The following is an 11692-nucleotide window of genomic DNA, read 5'->3' on the forward strand; positions in this document are numbered from 1 at the left end:
CTTTTAGTAATATGTAATTATTAATATTATATTCCATTAATCATATAAATCAAATATTTATATATATACATATATGAAAATAATCACCCGCACGGTTGTGCGGGTCGAAATCTAGTTCTTGTTATATACAGACTTTGTTTAATGAGGAAAGAGATCTTTTCATTCACAGTCTCATTTTCATCTTATCATTTGAAAAGAAAAAAATTAAAATATGATTTTCCCTCGTTTTTTTTTTCTACAGTTGTTGAGTTGAGTTCTGGCGGGTGGTTCAAAAGTAAATTACAAAAAGTCCCCGCTCGAGGGTATTTTAGTAAATGCCTCATCGCCGAAAAACTAGGGTTTCCGCCCCCGCCTTTCTCCCCGATTATAAAGCCCACCTCCGTTTGTTTTGTCCGCTCATACACCATTCACCGTTTCTCTCTCTTCCTTATCATCAAACTTGATCTGATTGGCGCCTTTGAAAATGTCGGAGGGATCAGAAGAAACGAAGACAAAGATCGATTCCGCCGGAGAGTTATCGGACGTCGATAACGAGAACTGCAGTAGCAGTGGAAGTGGCGGCGGCGAGACGAAGAAGACTTGCGTTGATTGCGGAACATTCAAAACTCCTCTCTGGCGCGGTGGCCTTGCCGGACCTAAGGTGAGAGATTGTTTTTGCTTTTGCTGATCTCGTTGATCGTTTCTTTAACCTATGATCTTGATCTCATGGATATGCGTTTGATTTATGCAGTCACTGTGCAATGCTTGTGGGATCAAGAGCAGGAAGAAGAGGCAAGCGGCTCTCGGGATCAAACCAGAGAAGAAGATCAGAAAAAGCAACAGCTGTGACAGTGATCTAAGCCTCGAAGATGATCGTAATGTCAATAACAAGATCAAGAAAGCTGATGATCATACTAGTACTAGTAGCAGCTGCAGCAAAAGAGTGAGTAAGTTTCTGGATCTGGGATTGGAAGTGCCGGTGATGAAGAGATCAGCGGTTGAGAAGAAGAGGCTGTGGAAGAAACTCGGCGAGGAAGAAAGAGCCGCTGTGCTTCTCATGGCGCTCTCTTGCGGCTCTGTTTATGCGTAAACGATGGAGATCAAGCTTCTCTGTTTGGTGTCGTTAGGGAATAATTAAAGTGAGGGGTTTTGATTAATTATTTAATTAACTTAAGACAATAGAGATAACTGTGTAATAGCTAGTGATGTCGGGTTTTTTTTGGCTGGTTCCCACTAATGTTATGTGTTCTTTTGCTAATCACGTTTCAAATTTTGAGTTGAGAAGAATAACAATTAATTCAAGGTGTTTTAAATTTTTAATCATTGAGATTTGGTCCTACGCTCGTAGTTCTCACTCGCTTACTAGTGCGTGTGGGCTTAATTTTTTATAGCTAATAGGCCCATATAAATGGGATTTTCGCGGTAATCAAAAAGCGCGTGGTGTTGGTTGTCTAGTCTCCATCAACCGCGCCACTTTTATTTTTGTGTGTTGGTCCATTGGCATCACCTCTCATTTGATTTGAATTTATAAAATGATGACGTGGCTAACCTAAAGCCGTGAACCTCGCAACCTATAGAACGATTCAAAATTAAGTTGTCTCAACGGGCGTTCTTTCACGAAACCCCCTTTTTCTGGTTTACAGTCAATTCAAATTAAGATCATTACTGCCTGATGTAAACATTGTAGAAGCCGGAAAAACCGGATCAAAAGAAACGATATAATATAAACGATGTTAAGAAATATATATAGACGATTTAAAACCGTAACGAAAAAGAAATCATGGAGTTGAGATAATTCTCTTTCCTTAACTATTAATATTCACTTCGTTAGTGCGACAGATCTGTATGAATATGAGTCCCAAGATAAAACTATGATAGGTTATCACGCAACACTCGTGAAGAACCTCTAACGAACCAATATTTCTACGAAACACTCTCTAGACTTACGCTGTAGGATTTGCTGGTTTTGGTTGTGAAAAAACGTAGTGAGAAATGAAGGAAAAGACGAGTTTATAAAGAGGAGAAGACGAGCCACTTTCCGTAACCGTTGCAGCACGTGCGCACGTTGGCGGAAATCTCGCGATGATCTCGGAGGCGAGGCGTTACGAAACTTCCTCCGCAAGATTTTTTCTCGTTTAAACTTATTATCAAGAAGAAAGACAGCGTGTTGTTTTTAAACGAACTACATGTTGTTTAAATAAAATGCATGCCGTTTTACGGGAATTAAATGACAAAACGTTGAGCTTAACTTGGTTCAAAAAGAATCTTATTGGGCCAGAGGCCCTCCACCAAGACCTAAGCCCAAGTCCAAGCCCAAGCCCACGTCCACGCTGAGCCTGCCGGATGGCAGCGGCGGCGCGCGCGTGGAGTGCCTTCCTCTCTCTCCAAGCCGTTTGAGTAATGATAATACATGAGCATATATATATCACTCAGACTTGTTGATGTTGTCCGATGTGGGACAAACATCATTTCCTCATTTATTTGACAATTCTTTGGGCTGTGACCCATGTCATTTTTGTTCACAATTTACTGTTGATCCAACAACCCCCACATGAATAGAAATGATTCAAAATATATGCAAACTAAATGCAGATTCGATAAACTCTAAAAAACTATACTTATTCTAATCCTGACTAGACTAGACAAACTTATCGAGAGTGTTTGCGTTTACAGTCAATTCAAATTAAGACCATTACTACCTGATGTAAACATTACATTCATAAACATGCTTTGTATGAAAGATACATTAAACATATATAAACTAAGGAAGTTTTTTCTTTTAAACTATAGACTAGATGTCAAAAAAGTTTATAGATTTGTTCCTTATGTAAGGAGCAAGACATGTGTTTTTCTTTGAAAATGATTGAGCAATTAGGAGCTAATTAATAGTTATAACCTGAAATTCAACATAAATAGATTTCAGTTCGAATTTTATAAAGTTAGACTATTAAAACACTAAATAAAGAAATATATGTTTTTTTAACGATGATATATTAATTCAAGATTATGTAGTCGACAAACAACAATATTATCTATTTTATTAGGATCTATGTCTAACTACATCATCTTATCCGTCTTATGAAAATCCACATTTGACCGAGTTTACACCATGTTGAAGATCTATTGTAAGTTTTTCCTTTGTAATCTGCATAATTGTTTAAAAAATCATTTTTTCCGAAATTATATGTTTAAGCAAAATATAATTGGCGAAGTTAGCGATTTTTTTTAGATTAAAAAGACATCTTTTAATCCTTGTTGAATTCCACACAATGTGTAAGCTCTTTGTCTTTATACAAAAACTAGACCATTCACTATGGAATATCGAGTCAGTAAATTCACATTAAATCCAATGTTTCCAAACTCATATTTCCGTATATATAAATTTCCAAAGCTAGAAAAACACGTTTTCCTTTATATTTTTCGCGAAATTAATGCAAGATGGGTATAAAATCTTCACAGGATATCTCATATACTAATATCACTCTAATTCCATTGCAAATGTTCCATGAACAACACTTAAAAATCATGGGCACTGATGAAATAAATAGTAAGAAGTATTTTCATAATAAATCACTACCAAACAAATACTATAATCCTCAATGAATAAATTTCTATATCGATTTGTTGACGCGGTAACAAATGGCTCATTTTGTAACTTTTTAAAGTATATCAGCCTCTTTCAGAATTGTTTTGTAAAACCTTTTGTTTACTACAACAAGAAAGAGCACCAAACTTTTGAATAATTCTAAAACGCAACCACCCTAGGAAAGCAATCAAACACCAATGTTAACGCGCACATAAATTTCATTACAGCGTCTGACTAAGCTGTTTTTTTTTTGTTCAACGCGGTCTCTTCATCTCTTCAAATAAGAAATAAAATCTCTCATTTTTATTCTTCTTTTCAATTTCATAAAATCCAAAAAGACAAGATCTTTCTGAGGAGAGAGAGAACTATGATTCTCATGGGTTTAGCTCCGAAGTTGATCCTACTGCTGTCTCTCTTCACAACGATTCAACTAACGTCGTCTCAGCCTCGGCAACGATCCAACGATTCAACTCCTCCTCCTCCTCCTCCTACTCCTCCTTCTCCTCCACCAATCTCTCCCGACGCTGTCCTCTGCAACGGCATCTTCGTCTCGTACACTTACTCAACCGGGACCGAAATCAAACCAAACGACACTAAGAGCCAGCCGTACCGGTTCGAGTCCGTGATCACCGTCCTAAACAACGGCAGAGACGAGCTTAAGTCGTGGCTCGTCTTCGTCGGATTCGCTCACAAAGAGATTCTCGTCTCCGCCAGCAACGCTATTCTCGAAGACGGGTCTAGCCTTCCGGTTAGCGTAGAGAACGGTACGACGTTTGCAGGGTATCCCGCGGCGGATTTGAAGTCGGCGATCATGACGGCGGGTGACATCAAGCAGATGGAGGCACGTGTGGAGCTCGTGGGTACTCAGTTTGGTGTTGCCCCGCCTGGTATTCCGCTTCCTAACAACATCACTCTTGTTAATGATGGCTGGTCATGTCCCAAAGCCACCAAACGAGGTACATATAACAAAAAAAACATTAATCAAATCTTGAAATTGTGTTGTTATGTAAAATGAAATTTGATTTTGTTTTACATTTTTAAATTTGATAATTCAATATGTTTGGTAAGAATTATTGCTTTTGATGTTGTGTGATCTTGTGTTTGCTAATCTCACTAAGAAAGTGTAAAAACAAAGTATTCAAGAAACGTTCTATTTTATATTTAATCATACGTTGAAAAAGTCTATTGTTTTTGTTGATTTCTTGTCACATGTTTGAATTAGTATTCAGTAGCATATCAAATTAGACTTTTAAGCTGCTTAGTAGAATGCTTCTGTCTTTGAATCTTTGAATCTTGTCACACATTTGAACATAAATATTCTTTTGTGTGTGTTTACTGACATTTTATAATATCATTCTCTCTGATTTTATGTCAGATGGAAACATTCTGGAAGTGTGTTGCATGCCAGACCCTAAAAACGAAACAGACCCCATTGGTGAAAAGTTGAAACCAAGGCAAAAAGGAGACTTAACCATAATGTACGACATAATCAGACCATACGCAACAAGCTACTGGGCGCAGGTCACCATAGAGAACCACAACCCCCTCGGTCGTCTCGACAACTGGGACCTAAGTTTCGAATGGACGAAAGACGAGTTCATCTCCCAAACCAAAGGAGCTTATCCAAGCGTTGTGGATGCATCGGCCTGCATCGATGGCCCGCAAGGAAAACACTACGATGCAGTTGACTTCTCCACCGTCCTGAGCTGTGCGAGGAAACCGCACATCATAGACCTCCCTCTGACTAAGTACAACGACTCCAACCTCGGACTCAAACCATACTGCTGCAGAAACGGAACCATCCTGTCGCCTTCTATGGATCCAACCAAGTCGAAGTCTGTTTTTCAAATGGAGGTTTACAAAATGCCTCCTAATCTCAACATCTCCGCCATCGCTCCACCTTTGAGCTGGAAGATCAAAGGTAACTTTAACCCTGATTACAAATGCGGCCCTCCGGCTAGAGTCAGCTTAAGCGAGTTCCCTGATCCGTCCGGTTTGCCTTCGAACCGGACCGCGTTCGCCAGCTGGCAAGTGGCGTGCAACATCACTCAACCAGTTCCCCCCAGCTGCTGCGTGTCTTTCTCCTCTTACCTCAACGACTCCATCATCCCTTGTAATACCTGCGCTTGCAGAGACTGTTCTAGCAAGAGAGTTGATAAAACGTGCAGCACTACTTCCCCGGCTCTTCTCTTACCTCCTCAAGCTCTTCTCATCCCCTTTGAGAATCGAACCAAGTTCGCTGCATCGTGGGCGAATTTGAAACACAGAAAAGTTCCAACTCTGTTGCCATGCGGAGACTACTGTGGAGTCAGCATAAACTGGCACTTAGCCACTGACTACCGTCGTGGATGGAGTGCTAGAATCACGATTTTTAACTGGGGAGGAACCAACTTCGCGGACTGGTCTGCCGCGGTCGAGCTGAAGAACGCTGCCCCGGATTTTGAGAAGGCTTACTCCTTTAATGCAACGACCGTTGCTGTCGATGGGAAGAACACCACTGTTTTGATGGAAGGGCTTCCTGGTCTGAACTATCTCGTTGCGGAGGTGGATGCGAAGAACCCGAGTAAGGACTATAGGGTGCCCGGTAAGCAGCAGTCGGTTATCTCTTTTACCAAGAAACTGAATCCTGGGATTAAGGTCGGGGCTGGAGAAGGGTTTCCGACCAAAGTGTTCTTCAACGGTCAGGAATGTTCGCTTCCTTCTATAATACCTAGCAATGGTCACAAAGGACGTGTCTCCACATTTCTTCTAATGGTGTTACCAGTTTTTGCTCTCTTGAGTCTTTGGGTTTAAGAGTTGGTGGTTCTTTTTCTAACCATATACTACTAGTAGTGGTGGTGCTTTGTGCAGCGTGAGATTCTTTTTTACTTCTTTTATTATGGTTAGGTTTTGGTATACACACATTTATTGAACAGACGAATCTGTGGTTTGCAGTCCGGTTTACTTCCCTCTCTCTCTTGATAAATTAGTCTAATATCAAGAACCAAAATAATCTCTTAGGAGAGTAAAATATTTAACTCCTAACATTACAAAAAAAAAAAGTATACAAATAATTTCTGTTATAATCTGGATTTAAAATTCCATGCAGATTATATAACATAAAACAAATTTCACCAAAATGGTTATACTGTTATTAGCAGATCATGGTAGTACAATAACAAATCTCCTATACTCTCTTCGGTTTAGCATCTATTATCCAATCCAATCAAACCGGGATATGATTGATTGAATATGCATTAAAGTCAAACTCGGTATCAACCGGTGCAATTCCTTCCTGTGTCAACACAAGATTTGTGTGTTTCTGTTGTTTAAGTCGACGTTTCAATTACAACTTGTTATAAAATTGTATCCAAAAGTTGACTTATTGATTAACGTATGGGCAATTGTCAATAATAGCATCTTTTGAAGTTTATGTCTCAAAAATAGAACTAAAAGGAGAAAGTCACAAAAATGACATTCATTAAAGGGTAAAATATGCTAATACCCTTGGTTTAAAATTAAATAAACAAACAAAAATAAATAAAAATAAATAAAATAAAAATTAAAAAAACGAAATTTTTTTTTATAGATTCAGATTATATGTTTTTAGATTCGAAATTTTTATAAATTTTTTTTTGAATTATTTTTTTGAATTTTTTCTTATTTTTTTTTCAAATTTTCTTTTTATAATTTAAAAATACTTTTTGAAACTGTTTTTAAAATTTTTATTTTTTATTTTTGTATTTATTTTTTATAAAATTTTAAACTCTAATTCCAAAACTCCACCCCTTAACTCTAAACCCTAAGGTTTGTATTAATTAATCCAAATGGTATAAGTGTATATTTACCTCTTTAATGAAACCTATTTTTGTGACTTTGAGCCTTGAGTGCTACTTTGGGAACAAAAACTTGGTTTTGTGCTATTGTTGTTTTTTTCTCTTAACGTATCCTTGTACTCAATAATTATTTTATTCAGGTTATTGGTGGTAGTTTGCGTAATCATGAAAGAAAGCGCTTGAAACTGTTATGTATTTCATTTTCAAACTCAAACTCTAATGCTAAAATGTTCGTTGGCAGATTATGCTTCTATATAAGAGAAGAGAAAAGAATCGAACCTGCGCTCATAAGATGTTCTTGATTACTATACTGCTCGTGGAAGGCCACTCTCTCCGACTTCACCCTCACTGAACTGCCCACCTCCGTTTCCATAAGCCTGACGACGTGGCACCATGTTCGGCTGTGTCTGGTTACGGCCATGATCATCGGTTCTTAATATGGACGAAGTAGTAGAGTAAGCTTCCGAACTCGAGAACGCTACAGATTCCGATGCTCTGCAGATCCCAATCGTAGCTAGGGGGAGTGAGACCAGGCTGGTTCCGAGCTGTTGACCTCTTCTTGGTAAGAAGAAGAAAAATGTGGTTTCCGAGCAGATAAGCCTGGTGCACTTGCTAAGGGGAAGCTGTTCACAGGGAGTTCTTGTTGGAAGTTGTTGAACGCCAAGGAGCTTGATGAGAGTGGTTGGTGTAACTTGTAGGTAACAACACGGTTGTCTGGCTGGTGGATGATTGTGAAGAGAGTAGTCCTCGAGGGAATGGCTGCACTAGTCCGGCAGCAATCTGTTGTTGAATGCTCATTCCATTACCCATACCTGTTGGTACACCATGAAGCAAGTTCATCTGCGGTTGTGTTTGTTGTAATCTTGTTTTGGAGTTGTCGAAGCTGAAGATGCTTCTCTCGTCAGTCAGCCGGCAATCCTGACTTAGAGACCATCACAGGCCGGGCTAAACCAGCGGCTTGAAGCTGTGCAAGGCTCTGAGCAGGAAGATCAAACCCATTCAGTGACGAAAGAGGACCATAGCTTGCGTCTTGACCCGTCATAAACGAGTTGTTTAAGCTGCCTTGGTGTTGTGATACTACTCCGCCAAGCCGTCTTAGATATATCCTGTATTTCTGCAAGTCCACACTAACACCATTAAGAACATTCATATATGCAATGTATTGCAATCCTTAAATAGACAACACTTATAAAAATTACTAGTTTTAAAGCTCCTGAGAACATGGGTTTAGTGGAAGAAAAGCTCGTGAGATCATGGTTTAGGTAATACGCAAAACTATTTTTTTATTTAAAGGTTTTTACATTTTTTTCCATTAATTTGTAAAAAATATATCTGTCAGATTTTAATTGAGCAAATGACTTATGATTTAATATATAAACTAGATTTTGACCCGCACGCCCGTGCGGGTGTATTTAAAAAAAAAATATGATGCTATTTGATTTTTATGTCACTATTTAAGGTTGGTCAAAAAACTCGAATTCGAAGAATTGAACCGATTCCAATACGAATAAGTAGAACTAAATCTGAACCGGAATTGATTAAATATCTGAATTATTCAAAATTTTGGTATTTGAAGAACTGAAATCTAATCCGATCCGAACCGAAGTATTTTGGGTATCCAAAATAGATTTATATACTTATATATATTAATTATTTTTAGATTTAATATATATAAAAACATCCAGAATATATATGATGTAAATATATACAAATAATCAAACGTAAATACTTAAATATATGATGTAAACTTTTAAGTTCGCTTAAATGCTTGAAAATATGATGTAAACTTCTAAGTTCGCTTAAATTACTTATATATATGATGTAAACTTTTAAGTTCGCTTAAATGCTTGAAAATATTTACAGATAATCAAACATAAATATCTTAAATAGTTAAGATATACTCAAAACTCCAAAAATACTTAAATTATTATTAATTCTCTATCTAAATATTTAAACCAAACCTATTTAAATTGGTTATCCAAATCCGAACCAAATCCTCAAAGATCTAAACTGAACACGAAATCCCAAAAAAACTCGAAAATGAACCCGAACGCCCACCCCTAATCACTATTACATATATATCCTATATGTGTCATCATAGGTTACAAAATATGTGTTATCATATAATTAAACGTATTTTATACGTACCATCAAATAAGTTTCTTATAATTAATAATATTTTATACGTACAATCATATAAATAATCACATATATTATATTTTAAAATTTAATGTGAAATATAAAAGCTATAATTTAAGTTGGTGTTTGAAATTGGGTTTTGTATTGTATTTTTCTTATATATATTGAAAATATTTTTATAATAGTTGTTAGAAAATATGTTAGTAAAAATCAAATTTTGAATATATCTATATATATATATATATATTTTTTTTTGAATGAATTTTTAATATAAATCAATTTTAAATTATTATTTTGATTTGAATATATTATATATCAAATAACATAGACCCATTACTTTTTAATATAATGTAATGGGCTTCCAATTTTTAGTAGCATAAACCTATTATTATTTTTCCTAACTTACTACTATCCATGTTTCCAAACAGTACTATTTTTTTAACTACTATCTATATTGCCAAACAATCTCAATGTGTACTTCAACTTTAATAATATAGATGATACAAGATAGGAGCCCGTTGCGTTGAAACGGGTTTTTGTTTGATGTTTTAATTTAATAAAAACCATAAAATAATAAATCATTTTATTATACTATTATGATTTTTTTTTGCATATGTTGTTTTGAGATTTATTTTATAATTAAAACGTTTTCCCACATCAATTCAAGTTAATATTTGTATTTTACAATCATGGTGCATAGATGAGTTGTTATAAACTTTATATTAAGGATTAGAGAAAATACTATACATAAATATTAAAACTGAACACAATCTGAAATAAGAAATGAAAAGTAAAAAGAAATAAAAGTTAAATACACCAATCGAATCAATAACAACACTATACATGTTCTTATGTACTAATTTAATGTTTTATTAAATAAGTTTTTGAAATTTTATTTTGCTAGGATTTTTTTTAAAAATAAAAAAATTCTATTTTATAAATCCCCTTTTTATTTACAATTAAAATAAAAATATTAAATACTCTTTTACAATTTTGTTTAAGATTTTAGAAAAGGTAAATTTTTGTCATATAGCCTATTACAATTATTTTCTAGTTAGAATTTCACTGAAAAATATATTGCTACCAAATAATTATTTTTAGTTATTAATAAATATTTTTAAAATTGCTATTTTTACAATTCGTATCAATACTAATTTTACGCTTCTTTTGTTAATTAAATAATTTTTAGTATCATGTTCATCATCAAACACTCTCTTAAAAATAATATCAAATAAATTTTTACAATTCTTTTTTGGTTAGGACTTAAAAATATTATACAAATTTCTTTTGTTTAGTTTTTTTTTATAAAAAAGGAAAACAACTATCAAATATTCTTTACAGTTTTGTAGGATTTTAGAAAAGGAAATTAATATTACATAATCTTTTACTATTATATTTTTTCTGGGATTTAAAAAATTAAATTGCTATCAAATAACTATTTCCAGTTAATATTAACTATTTTCAAAAGTTGAAATTTTCAAAATTCGTTTTTTTTAATATCATTAATTTTTTTACAATTTTTCTTGTAAATTGAATAATTGTTACTATCATGTTTATCATTAAATTTTTGAAGTAAATATTACTATTAAATAAAATTTTACAATTATCTCTAGCCACGATTAAAAAAAGTAGGAAAAATTCTTAATTGGTTAAGATTAGAAGAGAAAATCTCTTTTATTTAAGTTTTTAGGAAAAGAAGAAATATTGACACATATCACAATCTAATGTTTTAATTGACACATATCACACTCATATCAGGTGAAATATTTAAAGTTAATTTTAGTTTTATATTTTTTTAACAATAATAATAATAATAGTAATAATAATAATAATAATAATAATAATAATAATAATAATAATAATAATAATAATAATAATAATAAGACTCTTAAATAATATATATAATTAACTTTTAAGAAAAATTGTTTTTACTATTTTAGTGTATATATTTTTGATTGTGATATAGTTTAACATATATCACATTTGCAAATATATAGCTACTATGTGTCACAATCATCTTAATTAACAATTTTCAAGAACCAAGCTCAATATAATCTTTTATAATTATATTTTCATTAAAAGTTAGAAAATAAAAATTATATTAAATAAATTGTTTTCAAATCTATTTTTTAGGATTTTGAAAAAGGATAATTTCTAAAAACATTACTACTAA

General features: G+C 34.1%; 2 protein-coding genes across 2 annotated transcripts; both read left to right on the forward strand.

Moving 5' to 3' along the window:
• The first annotated feature begins 398 nt into the window (after window positions 1-398).
• LOC125577382 (GATA transcription factor 17-like) lies at window positions 399-1272 on the forward strand. Its single transcript, XM_048738827.1, has 2 exons — window positions 399-640; window positions 731-1272. The coding sequence occupies exons 1-2, from the start codon at window positions 464-466 to the stop codon at window positions 1067-1069; spliced, it is 516 nt and encodes a 171-aa protein (XP_048594784.1). The 5' UTR covers window positions 399-463; the 3' UTR covers window positions 1070-1272.
• Window positions 1273-3811: 2539 nt separating this feature from the next.
• Window positions 3812-6512, forward strand: LOC106396942 (COBRA-like protein 8). Its single transcript, XM_013837451.3, has 2 exons — window positions 3812-4521; window positions 4941-6512. The coding sequence occupies exons 1-2, from the start codon at window positions 3933-3935 to the stop codon at window positions 6356-6358; spliced, it is 2007 nt and encodes a 668-aa protein (XP_013692905.2). The 5' UTR covers window positions 3812-3932; the 3' UTR covers window positions 6359-6512.
• The last annotated feature ends 5180 nt before the right edge of the window (window positions 6513-11692 follow it).

Source organism: Brassica napus, chromosome A1, assembly GCF_020379485.1.
Source record: "Brassica napus cultivar Da-Ae chromosome A1, Da-Ae, whole genome shotgun sequence".
Taxonomy (NCBI): Eukaryota; Viridiplantae; Streptophyta; class Magnoliopsida; order Brassicales; family Brassicaceae; genus Brassica; species Brassica napus.